A 20,934-nucleotide genomic window follows, 5' to 3' on the forward strand; every position below is an offset into this window, starting at 1 on the left:
AGTTAAAATTTCAGTAACTACTCTGGGATGTCAGATGTAAGGCCTATTTTGATCTATTAAAAGTAACTCAGACAGGGCCACATATAACAACTGTTGGATAAATTCTAATTAAGCATGAGTTTTACCTCCAATAATAAGACTAAGACATTCATATGAAGGATTTATGACTTAAAAAATCCAGATAGAGTTTGTGCAGATAAAAATAATTCAGATAGAATTTCTGGGAATTTTTCTTTAGGAAGGAAATAAGTTTGAAGATGGAGGGTTTGGGTGGGGGGATGCTCAATCAATGTGTTTCTTCTTTAGTTTGATTTTGTTGTTTCAAATAGAGAAAAACATTTTCAAACAGGATGGCATGACCAATATTTCAGTTCTCCCTAATTTCACCACAGCTGAGTCATCAATATTTTAATCTTGCAGGTTGATGATTATAAGCATACAATTTTATTTATTTTAATTAAACTTGACTTGCTTCCCACATGCTTTGTAGTGACTCACAATTAAAAACATGCATTTGCAAACCCAGGGATGTTAGATTAAAATCTTGAGATCAGAAGCTACAGAGGAAAGGTTGATTTTGTGTGACCAAACAGTACTATGAAAGAAAATAACACAAATAAAACTCATGATCAGGAAAAATGATGCGTTAGGACTGTGTTTACATAAATTCACACAGAACCACAGGACTCGCGTACGGTTTAAGGCTATCTGGCAGGGGCAGAAAACAGGAAACACTCTGACCCTACTCCCGAGGAGAAACACTGTTCCTCATGGTGCCTTTAGAGGTATTTCTGACGTGTCATCAACATTCCGAACGTGTAAGACAGCAAAAGTCGCCACCCCCAAAAGTCTCTTTGGCATGAAGGTAATTTTGAGATGAAAACAAATCTCCCAAAGACTTAGGAAGAAACTTTGACCTGCCCCACAACTGCCTAAAAAAGTTTAGGTAGAGGAGGCCTGTTCCTGAAAAAGAGCCATCACCAGAGGAATCTTCAGAGAATATGGGCCCGATGTGGTGGGGGAACCAGACAGAGCCTAGAGATCAGAGTCCACCCCGTATCCCATTGTGACAGCATGACCCACTGAACAAGTGTTTCCCAAACATCTGATTTTCCATCTTCACGTGAATTGCCTTCCTCCCCTTTGATGTCCCAAACCACTATTCTCAACATCCTCTTTTGTCTTTAGCTGAAGATGGTACTTAGGGTGAGGGGTTCAGCCTTCTTGGCAAGTTACTCAGTTTTCCTAGGGCTCTCTTGTGTATACACGGTATTAAATCTTGATTTTTCTCCCATTAATCTGTCTCATGTCAATTTAATTCATAGACCAGGCAAAAGATCCTGGAAGGGTAGAGGAAAATTTCTTCCTCCCTGATGATACCCAACATAACAGATTTTATGCATACATAGCTTATACTTATTAGAATTTCAATTGTTTAAAAATTACTTTAACATATTTCTAGGCCTCAGTTGTTCAGTTCTGAACTTCTGATTTAGTGATAATATATTCTGCATGGACATTAGTAGGTAATCACAGATAATATACAAATTGTTGATTTTGCACTCAGGCACAGTACTAATAATGAACACAAAAGGTGCCAATTCAAAATGTTTTCTTTTTTAAATTAGTATATTAGAGAGGAACAGAACTAGATACAGGAAACTGATGTTGCAGATAGCAACAGATCTCAAAAGTCAGACATAGATGAATGGAGTTTATATTATCCATCTCATGTTTATTGCTATTGTAAAAATAAATATCCCACCTGTTGTTTTAATGATTTTTTTTTCCAGCTCTTCTGTTTAAAATTGCACTTTGATCAATGTTTGTAACTTCTTAGCAGGGAAAGCTTTACAAATTAAAATGTCCATTGTGAATTACACCTTCAAGAAAATAGGTAGCTATTTATGACCACAGAGCACTCACATAAAATTAGAATTACGGTGGTTAGTTTCACAGAGCCCAAGTGTGTAGTGTTTGCCTTTTCTTCCTTGCGATCTTTCACAGTGCATCCTCAGACTACCCCCGGGCAATTATCCAGATCCAAAAGCACAGGGCACTTTGTCCCTGGGAATGACCAGAACTTGAGGTACTGCAATTGGATCATTTCATCTTAAAGTGATGATAGTAGCGACAGACTCAGTGTCTAATATTTGTGGTCAATCATGAAATATCTCACTATGTTACAACAGAAAGCTAAATTAAAGGACAAAGAATATAGTTTTTAAAGTAAATGGTGATATAACAAAAACTGTAAGATCTTCTGATTTGGATGCAGCCTCAGAGTTTCAGGAGAGGCTTTCATTTGTGGAAACTAGACAAATGCGACCCTGAACAGCAGCACAGAAAAGAGAAAATGCACAACTAACGAGAGAACCAAGTGTCCAGTAACAAAATGGATAGTGCAGGCTACCTGAAGATATCTTTAAAGTACAGAGGCCAGACACTAGCATCTCCTGCAGCAGGTACTGGACCTGAGAGAGAGTGCATGTCACTCTGTTCTGTGACTTCTCTTCCTGCCTCCACTGCGTGGCTGCAGAAGGATGGGTACGTGCGGTATAAAGTGAAGGGTGGGGATGCAAGAGGTGAGCAGACTTTACTTTCCATTTCTGAGAAACGGCTTTGTCAGGTAATCTCCTTCTGGTTTGAGGACGCTTACAGCAGAACAAAGGGCCACTATAAGCAGCAAGGTCCTCAAAGCTGGACTAACAGTGCAGTTGGTAAATACAACTGCAATCTCCTGGAGAGGCGGAGCAGGTGCGTTTCCCTCCCACCCCTTAATTACCCTGAGGGACCTAAGTGGTGATGAGATGAACGCAAAGGACACCGTTTTACCCAGGGAACTGAAAACGGAAGTCTACACCCTGATCCTATAGCCTCTTGGACATAATAAACCCACTGGAATGCAAGACATATGGAATAAAACTTCTTTCACTCGTTAATGTGTAACTTTAAAACAAACACCTTTAAACAACAAAATCATGAATGCTCCTTTCCCTGAAAACATTTAATTTCTCAGCATCTAGTGCCTTTGAAGCAATTCCTTTGAAATCAGCAGTACAATACAATGGTTTTCTCTGTCTTCCTCAAAGACTTCTAGAAAGGAGAATTCTCATTTGTAATGGTAATTACCACCGTAATTCTTTATATTTATTAATATCCCCTCAGCAAGACTTCAAAGTTTTCTATATATTTTCATCCATCTTTCAAACTACCCGTATAAGACAGATGATACCTCAATTTTCATGTATAGAAACTAAGGTACATTATAGATCAAACTCTTTTTCCTAATTTATTTATAGAGTTAGTGATACAACTGGGAAAAATAAACTATGGAGAAATATGACACCCTCATCTTCCAATCAATCCCCTACTTTTAACATGTCGATCGGTACCAAGCATAAAATTTCATTACAAAAATCAATGCCATTTCCTTGCTAACCTCTTTAAAAATGAAGGTGCTCACATTTTTAATCTTTTTTAAAGATTTATTTTATTTTTTGGCTATACTGTGGTTAGGATCTTAGTTCCGACCAGGGATCAAACCCATGGCCCCTGCATTGGAAGTGCGGAGTCTGAATCACTGGGAAGTCCCAGTGCTCATTTTTACATAACTTCATACTTAGGGCTGCCCCTCACCCTAACAGGCTTTAGGATGCTGGCTCATACACCACCCTGAAGTCTCATCATGACCCATTCGTAACGATGGCTACTGTTTAATGAACACCTAAGTTACGTGGCAAGCACACTACACAATACACAACAATGACCTCACAACGTAAAAGTAAATGCTATCATCCTCAGCTTACAAAGGGCCCACTGAGGCTCAGAGGTATCATGGTGGTTGCCTAAGTTCACCCAATTAATAAGCGGCAGAGCAGGCATCTTAACTCAGGGTTGCTCACTCTCTCTACCCTCCACCTCGGCCCCCTGGTTCCAGAGAACAAGCTCTTCCCGCTGCTGCATAAAGTACAATATTTTATCCAAAGGCAAAAGCACAGTAGGACCAAAGAGCCTCAATCAATTGGTCCTTTGAGTTGTTAACGAGCACCCTGAGTGATTCACCTGATCCTTGGAAGTGAGAGCCAAGGCTCCTACTCTTAACAGCACAATAAGAGAATCGACGTCTCTTTCAACCAAAAAACCCCCAAAAAACAAAACAAACCAACCCCCAAAATCATTGATTTTCTTCTTAGAAGTCATCAGTTGGTTGTGTATTGTTATAAGTTGGCAACAAGACCCAATCACCTTAGTCTTCAGTAACTCTATATGTGTTTACAAGCATGATGTGTGTACTCATGTAAGCGATATCTCAAATTCAGAGAAATCCCCAATTTGGAACATAATAGGGGTGGGTAGATTTTTTTCTGTTAGAATTTTATTTTGGTGTTTATTCTCCTGACTGAGAATAATCTTGGGATCTTTCAGGAAAGAACTGAAAGCTCTTACATCCTACATAACCCTTAGCAATGACATAACATGACATTACAAGTCTATTCAATAGTCTGTCTAGCTCATGAAATAGTGACTCCAAGAAGGCAGCAACGTTTCATGCTTTGTCCTTTTTCTAAATTATGGCAATAACACTTGCCATGAGATCTATCCATTTAATATATTTTAAGTAAATAGTACATTATGGTTGACACTAGGCGCAATGCTGTAACTTATTCATCTTGCTTAACTGGAAATATTTTGCCTGTTGATTAATAACTCCTCATTTCCTTCTCCTCCCAGCTTTTGGTAATAACGATTCCCTCCTTTGATTTCCTGAAATTTGACTATTTTAGAAACCTCATATAAGTGGAATCAGGCAGTACTTATCTTTCTGAGCTTATTTCAATGAGCACATTTTCTTAAGTTCATCAACACATACTGCATAATTTCCTCCTTTTTAGATACTGAGTAGTATTCCATTGTATACACAGATTTTTTTTCCAACCATTCATCCGTTGAGGGAAAGAGGTTGCCTCCACATCTTAGCTATTGTGAATGGTACTGCTATGAACACAGGAGTGCAAATGTCTCTCTGAGATCCTGAGTTCAATTAGTTTGGCTATAGGCCCAGAATTACTGAGTCTTAATGGCAGTTCTTTTTCTAACTTCTTAAGGAATGTCTATGTTGTTTTCCATAACTTTTGCACCCTTTTGCATTCCCACCAATTGTGTCCCAATTTCTCCACATTTTTGCCAATACTTGTTGTCTTTTCATTTATTTTTTAACAATATGTCATCCTGACAGGAGTGATGTGACATCTCACTAGGGTTTTGATTTGCATTTCCTTGATGATTAGTGGGGCTTCCCCGGTAGCACTAGTGGTAAAGAAACCACCTGCTAATGCAGGTAGACACAAGAGATACAGGTTTGACCCTTTGACCCTTGGGAAGATTCCCTTGGACGAGGGCATACCAACCCACTCCAGTATTCTTGCCTGGAGAATTTCACGGACAGAGGAGCCTGGTAGGCTATGGTCCATTGGGTCGCAGAGTCGGACGTGGCTGAAGTGACTTAGCACACGTGCATGATGATTAGTGATGTGGAGCATCTTTCCATCTATCTGGTGGCCATTTGTATGTCTATGGAGAAATGTCTATTCAAATCCTTGGGGACATGCTCAGCTGCTAAGTCATGTCTGACTCTTAGTGACCCAACAGACTGTAGCCTACCAGGTTCCTCTGTTCATGGGTCATTTAAAATTGGTTATTAGGGTTTTTTTTTTCCTCTGCTATTGAATTATAGGAGTGTCTTATATATACTGGAGATTAATCCCTTACCAGATATGTGATTAGCAAATATTTTCTCCCATTCCTTAGGTTGCCTTTAAATTTTTTTTTGCTGGGCAGAAGCTTTTAAGTTCCAAGGAGTCCCACTCCCACTTATTGATTTCATGCTTTGTTCTTAAAGCATCTCTAGGGCTTAGCACAATATTGAGAACACGACAGGCATGCACACTCATTTAGGTCTTGGGATACCGATGAGTCCTTCAAGCCCCAAAAGCACTGACTCTTCTCGTCCTGGAAGGGTGAAGGGTGGTAAGCCTAGGTGGGGCCCTGCTCCATGCAGACTGTGGAGACTCGTGCCAACCAGAAGCCATGCGCTATCTGGGCATTGTCCTCTCAAGAGGGCACACTGGTATCAAGTTCTAGACTTCTTTTGCAAAGCTCTTCAGTTTAAATCTTTACCTTATTAGCCTTCCTTCTCTATCTCTTCTTTCTCCTCTGAAACAAACCTTCCTTGGGTGCTAATTAAAATGCAAATTTTTTTTTTTACTGATAAGATATATTTTGCTTATAATCCAAAAATGTGTTGAAAAATCACAGTCTGCTATCTTAATGGGAATCTAAATAGGTGGAACTTAATGTTTTGATCTATGATCATAGGTGTAGAATGAGCACATCAGGGCAGATACTGCCACAGGAAACCAGAGCGGCTTGTCCAGGTTGAGCCTGTTAGTGTTTCTGACTAAGTAGCACTTGCTGAGTCAGACTATCTGCATTGCGTATCTTCCCACACATCTACACTATGGAGGGTCACTTGTGTCCCAAGTCTTCAGCACTCTAAATGCCCACCCTGGATGAGTCTTATCAATTTTCCACCTCTGGGCCATCTCATTTCTTCACAGAAATCCTCTATAGCTATTCTTTTGAAATTCAAGTTCAATGATACAAGACTTAATTAGAAAACTGAGTCTAGAAACATCACTGAAGGGTAATAGCAGAAGAGATACTTTAGGAAGAAGTGAGGTACATCCCTACCTCACAAGAATATGGTCTTTCTCTCTTGGGTCACTTGTGGAAAAGTCAAGGACTAAAACATCTTCAGTTCAGTTCAGTCGCTCAGTCATGTCCGACTCTTCACAACCCCATGAATCGCAGCACGCCAGGCCTCCCTGTCCATCACCAACTCCCGGAGTCCACCCAAAGCCATGTCTATCGAGTCAGTGATGCCATCCGACCATCTTACCCTCTGTTGTCCCCTTCTCCTCCTGCCCCCAATCCCTCCCAGCATCAGGGTCTTTTCCAATGAGTCAACTCTTCACATGAGGTGGCCAAAGGTTGGAGTTACAGCTTCAGCCATCAGTCCTTCCAATGAACACCCAGGACTGATCTCCTTCAGGATGGACCGGTTGGATCTCCTTGCAGTCCAAGGGACTCTCAAGTCTTCTCCAACACCACAGTTCAAAAGCATCAATTTTTTGGTGCTCAGCTTTCTTCACAGTACAACTGTCACATCCAGACATGACCACTGGAAAAACCATAGCCTTGACTAGACAGACGTTTTTTGGCAAAGTAATGTCTCTGCTTTTTAATATGCTATCTCTTATCAAAACATCACAGTAAGGGCCCTAAAATTTTAGTGCTGGAAAGAACCTTAAAGATGTTATACAGTCTAAATCAACCTGCTCATTTTACAAATAGTGAAACTTCAAGGCTTTTAAAAGGCTACAGATAGTAACTGGCAGAACTGAGACACTGAAAAGGGGATAGCAGCTCACTGCAGTGGCAAAACTACAGTGGTACCAGCCACTCTTCTTGGTACTGTTGGTCTTTCAGGAAGAACCACACAGAGCCACAGCTGTTGGCCGCCAACCTCCATAGCACCACTTATTTCAGGGACTAGCAAACATCCAGTTAGTCCAGATTAGAAAAAAACAGCAGACTTGAAGCAATAAAGGAGAAGAAATGAATCAATCATTTTGCTTGTTTTGCTCTAGTTCACCTCAACATTACTTTGAATGCTGACATGTTCCTTCCAGAGAAAGTTTTACTAATCGGTAAAGGTTTAATTGTGGGTTTAAAAAAGTGCTATCCTAACAGCCTGTTGTCTTGTAATCACAACAGCCAACTCCGCCTTTCATCTGCTTTCGTTGTTACATACCTTTCCTCTTCCACTAGATTACTAGCTCTGAGTCTTACTCATCTCTTTATCCTCTGCAACGTAGCACAGTACTTTGCACACTGGAGCTATTTGGCAAAATGTTTATTGAGTTGGCTGCTATTACTGTCAGCTTGTTTTTATTTTGATGTATAACGGCAAGAAAGATGCAGCAATGAAATAAGTCATTGTAGTTTATGAAATGCAATTCCACATGCTCAACAGTCATAATTTACCAAGACTGGCAGTATCTGTCCAAATTATATTACAGAAAATTCTGTCTTGAGAAACTAACAAAATAATGTCAAGTCTGAAATTAAGAAAAGGAATTCACTTTATTTTGTCCTAGTATATTGTTTCTTTTTAGAGGTTTATGTTTGTTCCATAGACTCTAAGTGAATAATCATGTTATTGAAAGTAAATTATTTCAGATACTTCGCCAAGTAATTTTGCCAATGGATATTACATTTTCAATCTAACATTATTACTATTTGATAACATGATGTGCTTGAAGTTATTTACAAACTGTCATTAAGTCCCCAGAGAACATGATGTTTGAGGTAATTTTGGAAACATCAGCTAAGTACTCAGAAACCACATGAACCAACAGCCTTTTAAATTTAAATCTTTGTCCTTTGCAGTTGCCAGCTGCCTGAATGGTCAGAAGGAGGTCCTTTGAGCCAAATGATTAACTTAGGCATATCACACTCAGACTTCCTGACGTTCTCAATTTTTGGAATTCTTAAGCAGAGAAAACAGAGATCATGTTGGACATATTCACCAACAATGATGGTGAAATGCTTGGATTTATCAGTACTTATTTTAGTGGCTGAGTTCACTTTATCAGCACTGTTACAAATTGACTATTTTATCAATCATTCACTCTATCATCATTGAAGGAAGGTCCACATTCTATTCATCAAAGTTCAATCTCTGGTGATACAAATACATGACTTTTGCTTTCTTTCAAGAAGGGCTATTCCAGCTAAATATAACATAATATACTGGCGCTGTGAGTAAAATATGTGTAAGGTATCATACAAGGACAAGGTGAAGAGAAAAATGTAAGGGATGCATGAGTAAGGAGGTAACACTCAAGAAGAATCATACTAAGTGTAGGTTTCTGTTAAATGAACAAGAGTAGAAAGAGTGGTCCAAGGTAAGGGATAAGGAGGAGGAAGAGACGGAGTGGTGATTTTAAAGTAATTCCTGTGTCTGGAGATTTGGGACAATGCTGTGGCGTAGGGTGACTCAAGGGATTCTGGAGTGTGGAGCAGGAGATTGCAGAGCTTTGTACAAGCTTCATGAGATAGGCAAAACACATTGAAAGGTTTTCATCAGAAAACAACATGACTCAATCTGTGTTTTTAAAAGCTCTCTAAGGTGGTAGCCTGGAGAATTAGCTCAAGATTGACTATGAGATGATTGATAAGATTAGGACAAATATTGTAATCACTCTGGTGAACAATGAGAAATGTCTGAATAAGTCATCACAATGGAGATGTAACATGGATCCACATGCATGTGGATTGCAAATCAAGTACAGTCCAATATAAATTTAAATTAAAAAAAAATCAAAATTCCTATATTAAAGGTATCATCTTGTAAAAATATTTCACAATATTGAATATGAGCAAGTAAGATTCAATATAAAAAGGAAGTTAACATTAATGCAAAGATTCTGACTTGAGAAGGGTGTGTGGTACTTAAAAAGAGTACCAGTACCTGAGTCCCCACCTAGAGGCATGTGTATCACAATCTAGGGTGGGAGAGTTGGGGAATCAGTCTATTTGAAATGCTCCCCAGGTGAATCTAAAGTGCAGTCCAAAGTGTTGAGCCTTTGTACTCAGCATACAGGTAGAAGATGAGGAAGGAAGAAAAACTAGCCTCTTATTGCAGTGAAGACCTTAAAAGGCATATTGCACTTGTGATTGACTGTCAGAGGCTCATGGAAAGGATCCAAAAAGTACTACTGAGCTGTGCACGCTATTGAGAAAACATTCATTAAATCTTAGATACAGTCTTTGCTATTGATTATCTGTGGTAAAGAGAAAAAAACTCAGAGATCAACACATATGATGAAAAGGAGTGAAAATTACACACTACACTACAAAATTATTATGGAACGGGGACTATATTAACTTCCAAAGAAAACATCAAGCAATAATTCAACAACGATTTTTAAAATTATGAAGAAATATTCTGATGTCAGGTGGATGCAGCTTATATTAGCTCTCTTCAGAAAGAATGCTGCTGCTGCTAAGTCACTTCAGTCGTGTCCGACCTTGTGCAACCCCATAGACGGCAGCCCACCAGGCTCCCCCGTCCCTGGGATTCTCAAGGCAAGAACACCGGACTGGGTTGCCATTTCCTTCTCCAATGTGTGAAAGTGAAGTCGCTCAGTCGTGTCTGACTTGTAGCGATCTCATGGACTGCAGCCCACCAGGCTCCTCCGTCCATGGGATTTTCCAGGCAAGAGTACTGGAGTGGGGTGCCATTGCCTTCTCCATCAGAAAGAATATTTGATGATAATTGTATACAGGTATTTTACAAAGTGCTAACAATTATTAAATGTAACTATATAGTATGTAACTATATTTTGCAAAGAAATAAAAACATTCAGACTTATAAGGAGCTTCTCAGATTATAAATTTTTCCACAAGGTATTCTTTTTGATGACTTTCTGTCAATTTCTAGAGCTAGGATTTGACAACTGAGTATGATAGAAGCCATATGTACCCAATCTCTTTCTTTCCCACCTGGGACACTAAGCATTCTCTGACATTTGCCACCCTGTTTCAAGTACCAGATAACATAACATTTGCTCCAGTGTAAACAGAGAGGTCAGTAAAAGAAAGTGGTCTCTTTTTCAGAATACCTGAAGGGTCCAAAATGTTGTACAGGGGTTGAATGCATTGGCATTTTCACACTGGGAATTTTGTCCAACCAGTACCTGGTTTACTGAGAACAGAACACTCTGTCGTCAAACAGTCCTTCTGCACTTTGTCCCTTCCTTGGCACATTTCCCTCCGGGAGGTAGTTTATTATAATACACCTTTCCTACACTCTACTAATGTAATGTAATGGAATTGAATCAGAGTTCACCCTTGATTTTTCCAGTTCCCACCTTGACTTGCTCCATATTCAAAAATATTCGCTTAATAAATGTTAGTGAAAGAATAAAGGAATGCAGGAGTGAACCATACACTTCACTAGCATGGTATTGTGTCAGTTACCACAAAGGTCAAGTTAGTATATTTACTTTGCACTTGCTCACTCATTAATTTAGTTTTGACTGAAATTCCTATGTATCCAGCACTGAACGATCCAGTGCTGAACGATCTCCTATTCTCTTGGAGCTGTGTGCGAAAAAGTCCACACAGATAGTTCTAGGGATTTAAGTGCATAAGCACTTATGTTGATGAATATTTTTAAACACATCCATTTAACCGAAAAATAAACATTAAGCTGATCATTACTATAGTGTACTAACACCACTAGTAAGCAGAGATTAAGATCATTTGAAAGCTACGAATGCGACTGAATCCTGATAGCTCAGATTTGGTTCTCACAAGGTTGAGAGAAGTGTTACCTGGACAAGTTAGGTAGGGGACGGAGTTAAAGGATGGCTGAACAATAGAAAGGTAGGTGGGACTAAGGGTAGATGATAATTCTGAGTATTGTAATAGACTCAAAGGTTTGAAGGAGCTAAGGACCGCTTAGACTAAAGTGTTCTAGGGAGCTCTGTCCACAAACAAAGTAGAAGGGACAGACAATAGTATGAGAAGAAATCAAATGTAGTCTGACACCTTAAGGAAAAAATTTATATTTCGATTACATCCTCCTATATTGTTAGATGCTCTTAGAAGTACTCAATAGAAAGAGAACATTCCACCTTTTAACATTATTCTAGGTCAGGTTCTTAATCTAGCAAAGGCCCTCTTCTGAATGAACATATTAGAAAATTGAAATATACATACTCATCCTTGTCCACCTTTTCTCGAAGCTTCTTTAGTTGTCTAGTTTGGCCAAACTTCAGGTTTTGAATTATGTTCTCAAAGTATTCTTCTTCCTGGTAGCTCAACTGTATTAATTTAAAAGAATTTTGAGAGCAATACTAAAAACGTGTCTCCAAAGTTTTGCTAAATAGCATTAAGAGATTATCACTTAATAAAGTTAGTAGAGAGCATTAAAACTTGCCAAAGAAAAATTAAGTTCTAATTAATTCCATACAAGTCACTGCTGCTCTGGCTGAACCATCCCTTCAGTGTATTCTTTTCTAATTAATCAAATGAAACTAAGAGTCAAACAAGCTTTTCTGTGTTGATATCAATCCTTACATGACAGATAACAGCATTCTTAGTTACTGTGTTATAAGAACACTTATTCTTATAATCCTCAAAATAATTTTATGGAGATGGGCTGTTATCACCATGTTAAAGCTGAGAAGAATGAGGCACAGACAGGTCAGTTGGCCAGGTTACTCCGTGATGAGACTGAGATTTGAACCCTAGGAGTCTGCCTTTGAGGTGATACTCTTAACCAGTTAGGTGTGGCATGGCTGAGATCTGAGCCCATGCAGTTCAGCTGGGAGGCTGTGTGCTCAGCCACTAGACTCCGGCCACAAGGGCCCCAAGGACTCGCAAGCTACAGTGAGCTCATTTTTTAAAAAGTCAAGCTTCTCTGCAATGGAAAAAGAAACGAGGACAATGTGCCTTGCAAACTCTCCAGTTAGGCTAGTAAACAACAGATTAGAAATCATCATCCCCGGATCTAGGCAAGGGCCACCTTGTCACCAAAACGGCAAGTTGTCGGGGAGACTGCAAGGTTAGCAATAAGCTCTTAGTGGACTCTGAAATCCATACTTCACTCAATTCTGCTTTCATCATTTACATTACACAAGAGGAATAAAACAGTTTCTCACTCTCAAATAATAGATGCTTTTTTTCCAGAGAAGACATGACCAGGTCAATCCAGTGGAGGAATAATTAGAAATTGGAAGGAAACCTGAAGATTTGACTTTTCAGGCATGTATAAAAAGCCTGAGTACTGCCTGCTCATCACTTAAATATCTATGCCTTGGTGCTCTTAAAAAAAAAAAACAACACCAAGTTTTTAATCACTACTCTTAAAATGGACTATATTGGAAAGCGAAATAAAAAAACCAAACACAGACCAGGCCAATGAAACAACAGGCTAACACTAAAACAAACATAGTTCTGGCTTCAGTGTTAATATAATAAGGGCTCTGGGTGTAGGCCCACATACGTTCTGGCCCCCATAGCAAGAAACGACACTGCCCCCAACCTCAGGCGTCATCAGTATAGAGTCTTTTCAAGACTTACCTCAAGGTACTCATTATTCAGTTTGTCGTCATTTGAAATAATGTCATCAGGATAGCCAATTCTTTCTTTAATTGCTAAGGCCTATGAAAATTATAATATTGAATGTGAGCATGATTATGAACTTTCAAATGCAAACGTTATGATTGTGCCCTTGACTGGAAATTGAATAACTTGATCCATACTGTTTACAAAATGAGTATTTGACCACACTTAAACAGAGATCTTTGCCATGGCTTCTTCCTGGAATTCCGAAATAAAAAAGAGTCCTGAAATTTAGCTTCTAATACCCTATTCTCAAAGTCTGAAGCTTGCCCAAGAAAATTAACATGACAGACTGACAAGTCTTTGTTCCACAGGTATTGGAACAAAGGTATTACAAACACAGATATTACTCTTATGAACTTTTTCTCTGCAAGGCTTTTTTCTTCAATCTTATAGGAGAAATAACATTTAGAACTTTTGTTCTAGTAGTTTATCTTTCCACTTCACCAATTTGGCTCAGAAAACAGATGTGGGCTTACAGGTTCAGTGCTAAATATTCTTCTTGAATATTGGTTCCTGGAGTTTTTATGTTCTGTTTCGGTCTCCAGAGCTAGTGTACCCAACTTTCTACAGTTAAATGAATGATATTAGTTAAATGAGTAGAAAACAGGCTTTCCCTTGTTACACATCTCATATTTACCACTTGCTTACTACTGTCTGTGTATGTGCATGCCAAGTTGCTTCAGTCGTGTCTGACTCTTTGAGACCCTATGGACTGTAGCCTTCCAGGCTCCTCTGTCCATGGGATTCTCTAGGCAAGAATATTGGAGTGGGTTGCCAAGCCCTCCTCCAGGGGATCTTTCCAACCCAGGGATCGAACCTGCGTTTCTTATGTCTCCTGCACCGGCAGGCAAGCTCTTTACCACTAGCTCCACCTGGGAAGCCCACTTGCTTACTACTTGCTATTTCTATTTTTTAACTTCTCTCATTTTTCTCAAAGATATTTGATTCAATCATACCACATTGCTCTTAAATAATTTAATTAATTTAAATTTTTCATGAGGTATTAAGCTTGCATCTCTGAGTTATTTGTTTTGCATCAAATGGATGTGGTGTTTTTACAGATCTGTTTCATGAGTCTAGGATTTCCCCAGTGGATCAGACAGATGTGTCAGCTAATCTAATAGGCCCAGCCTATTTTCTTTCTATACTGTCAGCCCATAATAAATCACTCCCCTCTTAGTGGTGTTTTATTTTCTAGAAGACGTTTCCCCAAAAGGTATTCTAAGGGATACAAAATCTACAGAAATGGGAGGTACCACGTAAGAAAGGATATACTGTAAAAATATTTGGGGTAAATACTGTGACCACTTCCCAGGTGGTTCAGTAGGTAAAGAATCCGCCTGCTGATGCAGAAGACTCAAGAGACATGGGTTCAGTCCTTGGGTTGGAAAGATCCTCTGGAGAAGGAAATGGCAACCCACTCCAGTATTCTTGCCTGGAAAATTCCATGGACAGAGGAGCCTGGCAGGCTATAGTCCATGGGGTCCAAAAGAGTTGGACAACTCTGAGAGGCTGAGCACGCATGTACTATGACAGAAACACGAAGCAGGCTCTTTCACTGAAGGACGTCTTAGAGTCTACAATTAAGTAATTGCAAGTATCCAAGAGAATGAATTATTTTGCCTATTTATTCATTCAATTTGTGTTCTAGGGTCTACAATAAACCAGGTACTTTGTAAGGGGCTGAGGATACAATGCAAAAATTTCTGCTCATGGAGAGTTTACTGTAAAGGTGAATGGTAGGCAATAAAATGAATATTAACTCTCAAGTGTGATGTATGATGCCATAAGATTATACCCTAGACGCATGTAACCTAATTGAGGGTAGGATCAGGGAAGCCTTCCTTCAGGAAGTGTTGCCTAAACTTTTTGAGTATGGGACTATTTCACAAAGCAACTTGCAGATCCAGAGTTTTATATCACTTTGGGAGATTATTAAATCTAGAACAATTTAATTGGTTACATCAAAAAGAACCATGTTATGACAGCTAGAACATGAAAGGAGCAAATTCAGCCTGAACTTCTGAGGAGCTAGACAGAGTGCTGCAAAGACAGCTATACTGGGGTGCCAAATTCTAGATCTGAGTCATCCAGGGTTCTGTGGTCACTGAAGATGACCCTTCCATGTGATCTAATCCTGAAAGAAAACTAGACTTCAGTTGGAATCTCTTATTATAAATAGATTTATGGACTCTTTCTGTGTTAAGTTCAGAAAATGGTATGTTCTTCCTGCTACTCTAACTACAGAGGAATAATCAGGTTGCATGTGAATACTGCTTATAAAGCACATACAGTTTTCACTGGATGTGTTCCTTCTAGTTGTATATAGTTATCAAGACAATGGCATAGTAAATTTAAACCTGGGATTTCCTTAGAATTTCTATTTTGCTTATGCTATGCAAGATGTTAAAAATCTCAATAAAAGGTGAATAGTGGGGGTAAATAAGAATAGTTTATAAAGAGTTCCATCAACATCTCTATACCTGTAGGACACTCTATAGCATTCAAATAATGCACTGACCTTACATTGGCTTAATAGAAATTTCGTATTATTTTCCTTAGGTTATATTAAAAAAAAAAAACTAAATAGCACATGTTTACAAATTTTTAGCTAAAAATTTGCACTAAAGATTATTGAATATTGGTAGAAATCTTTTAAATATGTTTCATAAAAGGAGGAAAAATATGAACCACTGATAATATCTTTTAATGCTTCCTTATTCACACAAGACATTTCTCTTATTTTCTTGGTTTGTGAAGACTTCTTTTTTAAGGAAAAGGAGTTTTTCCTTTCAAAGTTTTGAGCTGAACATGGAGAATAGAAGCTAGTTGCAAAGAAATAATGAAAGATGAAAATCATAGAAAAAAACTTCATCAATGAAAAATTGTCCCTGGAAATGTTACATCTTGAAAGAGTGTGTTTTTATTTTATAGAATTCTTGATTACCAGATTTTCCCCAAATATCTTAAAAGTTCATCTTTTCTTATAGATTTTTCTTTGGTAGTTAGTTCCACCTTGCTCTTTACCTTTTCCTCAGCTTTCTTTTTTGTTTCAGCATCCATCCAAGTTAGGTCATCTAAAGTCTGAACAAAAACCTCCCGGATCTGGGCAATTAAATCCTCAACCTTAAACCAAAAGAATAGAAAGCAAATATGAGTCATGAGATAATTTTTTGTAATAAAAATTAAGAAAAATAGAATTATAAGCTGTGTTGATGTGATTCAATAATATGTTAATAAATATAAAATTATAAATGATCTAAACAAATGGATATATATGGATAATTATATTTCTAAAGCAGCACTTCCATTAACACTAATGATTGAATAGATCTTAATGTATACATTAATAAAATTCTTCTTTAGAATGTATGGTTTCCATGATCAAAAAGAAGAACTAACATAAAATACTAGCTGTCATTACTATTAATAGTTTAGTTAAGCATGAAGTAGCATTTCAATAAATTCTTTCACCTTGCTTTTAAGTTCCTTTGTCTTCACTTCAGTAACAATAAAAAATATAGTATTGGCTTATATTTCAAATGAACTCTGATTTACTTTCTGGTTTTTAAGAAAAAATAATTCTTAGTCAATTTTGCTAATAGAGGAGACTACAAATGACTATATTATAAGAACATGTGACTAGGTATTGTGAATATACTGCTCCTGGAAAATGGACAATTGCTTTTGGGTTAAACAATATTAGGATTAGAAAAATATGCAGACCCTTGGGGGAGGGAGGATAAGATTTATTGGGAAATAATGGCAAATGGTAATTCAGAAGTTCTCAGCCAATCAGTAAAATTTTAGCAAAATGATGGACTATTGTGACTGCAAACTGATAGAGTACTGTGCTGAAAACATTACCACATGTTTACTGTCTCCAGGAAATGCCGCTTCCACATAGAGCCTTCCCACGGCATTTTCCATATTCCCATTGACGTAGTTTGCACAGCGTCTCCAAGTTGCTGTTTCTGACGTTGTGCCATAAAGAGCCTATGGGGGAGAGAAAGGAAATGGCACTGAGCAGGCGTAGACGGCCGGAGCATTGCGAGAGCACAAATTTCACAGGACTCTACTCTTGGGTCTCAGATTCTTTGAATAGTCATTGCTTCTCCTCACACGTCAGGATGTCCTTGCATAGGAAAAAATGTAATCCAATAGAATTATTACTTATATATGATCTGGAAATACGGTATATTTTCAGTAGCAAGTCCTAGAAGAACTGTTGGCTATTGCAAGTTAATATCCTTCTAGACCACTTTAGGAAAAAAGCTCTGCCCTGGACCACTTTAGGAAATAATCCCAAAATAATGCTGTTGCCACTGCATAAACATAAACATGAAACAATATTCAATATATGTAACAGGGGAGAGACCTGGTATACCAGAAAACACACTGCTGTTTTTCAATGCTTTTGCTGAACTTCCAGTACTTAGAAGAACTGCATGCGTACACATTTAAGTACCAATAAAGGGATACATTTATGGAAGGAAAATTTAACAAAACACAGCTCTTATCTTCTTTCATTTTTAAAATATGTCTACACTTTCTTTTAAAGGGTAAAAAATTAAAAATTTCAATCAGTCAGAATTATTCCCTTCCCATGACACCAACCAATCCATTTGTGAGAATTTCTCCTTTATCACATAAGGACTTTCTCTCTCCCCTCACATTAGGACCGAAATGAAGATTGTTTAAATGATACGGGTACAGCCTAACAAAAGGTCTTAAGGGTATCTCCAGGGAGGTGTATTCTCAGTGGGAAGTCCACACAATGTAGGCATCTGTTTGTAAGTCTATTGTGCTGTGAGTACTAGAAAAATCAAATTAATTGAGATAGATAGCCCTGAAATTACTTGGAACACAACACCAAACCGAGCCAGTCCTCTTTCATGAACTGTGCAAATAACCAAATGCCCTTCCTTCCAGGGCAATTCAATCATGGTGCCAAAGTAATCAGAGGAAAACAGAGCACCTGAAAACTGGCTTTCCTAGGCAACATGGCTTGAATACAGGCAAAGTAACCAACATCTGGCCTTCTGTCTTTTCGCAAAGTTTACCACATTCTAGCAATCGACATGGCAAGCCTTCATAATCATGGATCTCTTTATGCTTTAAGTCTTAAGAAAAGAGAGATTTATTCTTCACCTTGCGGAAAGCATTTCTGGACTCCTTGTAGTTTCGGCTGAGGCTGCTTACAAGATCCATTATGAACCGCCAGGACATTAAATTTTGAAGATCTCTGTATAAAAAAACCCACCACCCAGCAACAGAAAAGATGAGGCTGCAAAGCTTCTAAAGAATGATATTAAATGCAAACTTTGGGGACACGGGCACGCTGACATACCTACCTGGCAGAATATTTGGCAAGAATGAGCTTAAGATTGGTTAAATACTCTGGAGCATAAACAATCACTTCTTCCTCATGTGGAATATTAATATTCACGGTTGACATGATTTCATTTGTGAAATTTGACCAGCTGAATGGCTGGAAAAAATCAGGTACAAAACATTCAGTAATTATGGACTTTCCTTCTTGGTTCCAAGAATCAGTTATGGTTACAGGGTCAGACATGGTTGCAGTGTCAATTGTATCACTACATAATTATCACAACGGTCATTGTGATATTTGTTTGGGCTTCTTCTTTAATTGCTTCTGTCAGTTTTTGAATAAAAATTAGTTCTGCAGCATAATTATTTAAATGCAGAATTAAACCAGCCATTTAAGAACAAGAACAAAGCCTCTAAGAGTAGTAGTCATATGGTAGAAATCAGGCTCAATGTCACATTCTTGGTCTTGCCCATATGAGAGAAAAAGAAATTTAGTTATAATGTTTTCTAGGTTTAAGCCAAAATTTAAACACAAATAATATGCATATTTCTTAAAAGTATATATTAGTAGACAATTCGTTTGAACACAGGAATACACTTCAGTGGAGACTGTACTGTACGTGAAAGTGAAAGCAAACTTGTTCTAGCAGAGGTGTAAGTAACGGTAATGATACAACATACATGGTCTCGTGAAGATGAACAAAATGCATTTTATGCTATCAATGTCAGGTCTATATAGACATGCAGTTTTCACACTTCAGAAGCTGGATTTGGAGTTAATGAAAGAAAGAATCTTGTTTCTCTATTATTCTTTAGGTGGGAATTGTGGTTATTCAACCACCAGTGGATACGAGGAAAGATAGCAAAAGTGAAGACTACGCAAATATTGCTGAAATGCCACATTTCAATTAAGATTACTGATATTTTAGGCTACTTAGAAGTACATAAATACACTGATCACTTACTCAGTATGAGGTGCTATGACTTTTCTAGATTTCCTTTATTTTTTCAAACCACTTATTAAACACATATTAAAAAGCTTTATGTAAGAAATTCCTTGTTTATTGCAATCAGACAATAAACAAAACAACAACTGCAATTGTTTATTGCGATTCCAAATAGAATCCCATCACTGAATGTGGTAGTTTGTACATTTTATGAATGTTGCTTCATCATCCAATTGTGTGCATCAGCTCACACACAGAATATACGCATAGCTTAGAAGAGATTATTAGATACTAGCTAAGGAATTACAACTAAGCAAAAAGATGTCAGTTGATGTTTATAAATGGTACCTATAGATTTTTCTGTTTCTTGTGTTCTATTTCTCCATTATTGCCTTGAACACCTCCATAGATGGCCTTAATGAGAACATGGCAAGTTCTATGAATAAAATATTCTTTTTTTGGAGGTAAGAAGTCTGGTACATATTATATGACTGTCCAAGTCCCATAGTTACATAATGACCTTTCAGAAGGATTTTCACTTTCAATGTTTCCAAACCCTTTTTTATGATACTTTCTAATACTATTCCATAGCTGCTTTGAAAGGGCTTTTTATCTTTGAAATTCGCTCTAATTAAATATAAATACAATGATTTAGAATAGTTTTTTCAAGTCTTTTCATAAAGTCAAATGGTTGGTATCATCTAAATTCATTCTGATGTTCAATTTATCTCAATAAATTAAAAAATCATTGAATTTTAACATTAACTTTGAAAATGACATAAGTACTTAAATTTTGCTACTTACCTTCCCATTGAATTCCAGCGAAAATTTATTTTGGATCTCAGCTAATGTCATTTTGTTATAAAGAAGCATTGGATCATTTCGATCTTCAGATTTAGTTGTAGCCTATGGATTTAATGTTTTATTATTATTTAAGACCAAGAATTCTTTTGAAAAATATAACTATATACAAGGGGGAAAGAAATATGGCATTGGTACAACATAATTATATTTAAATTCTATTCTGTATTTGTTTCATAATTTATCTTGTCACATCAAGAAGAAAAGAGAAATATGAGATTTTAAGTGTATTTAGTAACAATCAGCAAGACTTGGTTAGTGTTAAGTATGAGGGCTTCTTTGGTGGGTCAGTCAGTAAAGAATCTGCGTGCAGAGCAGGAGATTGCCTGCAATGCAAGAGACCTGGGTTTGACCCCTCGGTCGGGAAGATTCCCCTGCAGGAGGCAACAGCTACCCACTCCAGTATTCTTGGCTAGGAAATCCCATGGACACAGGAGCCTGGCAGGTTACAGTCCATGGGGTCTTCAAAAATCTTTTTATATTTTTATAACAACAAACCACATTGGCAATATTTACAGCCCTCCTTCCT

At 37.8% G+C, this 20,934-nt stretch overlaps 1 protein-coding gene across 3 annotated transcripts in view; it reads right to left on the reverse strand.

Moving 5' to 3' along the window:
- The window catches only part of MME (membrane metalloendopeptidase), a 107,317-nt gene that overhangs the window by 25,045 nt on the left and 61,338 nt on the right, over positions 1-20,934 (reverse strand). For all 3 annotated transcript variants that reach the window (XM_065942209.1, XM_065942210.1, XM_065942208.1), the window contains exons 10-16: positions 20,349-20,450; positions 18,618-18,754; positions 18,415-18,508; positions 17,131-17,259; positions 16,291-16,389; positions 13,219-13,299; positions 11,854-11,957 (exon numbers count right to left, since the gene is read on the reverse strand). In XM_065942209.1, coding sequence (XP_065798281.1) covers positions 11,854-11,957; positions 13,219-13,299; positions 16,291-16,389; positions 17,131-17,259; positions 18,415-18,508; positions 18,618-18,754; positions 20,349-20,450 — 746 coding nt within the window. The remainder of the gene's footprint in view (positions 1-11,853; positions 11,958-13,218; positions 13,300-16,290; positions 16,390-17,130; positions 17,260-18,414; positions 18,509-18,617; positions 18,755-20,348; positions 20,451-20,934) is intronic.

The sequence above is a fragment of the Muntiacus reevesi genome, chromosome 8 (genome assembly GCF_963930625.1).
Source record: "Muntiacus reevesi chromosome 8, mMunRee1.1, whole genome shotgun sequence".
NCBI lineage: Eukaryota > Metazoa > Chordata > Mammalia > Artiodactyla > Cervidae > Muntiacus > Muntiacus reevesi.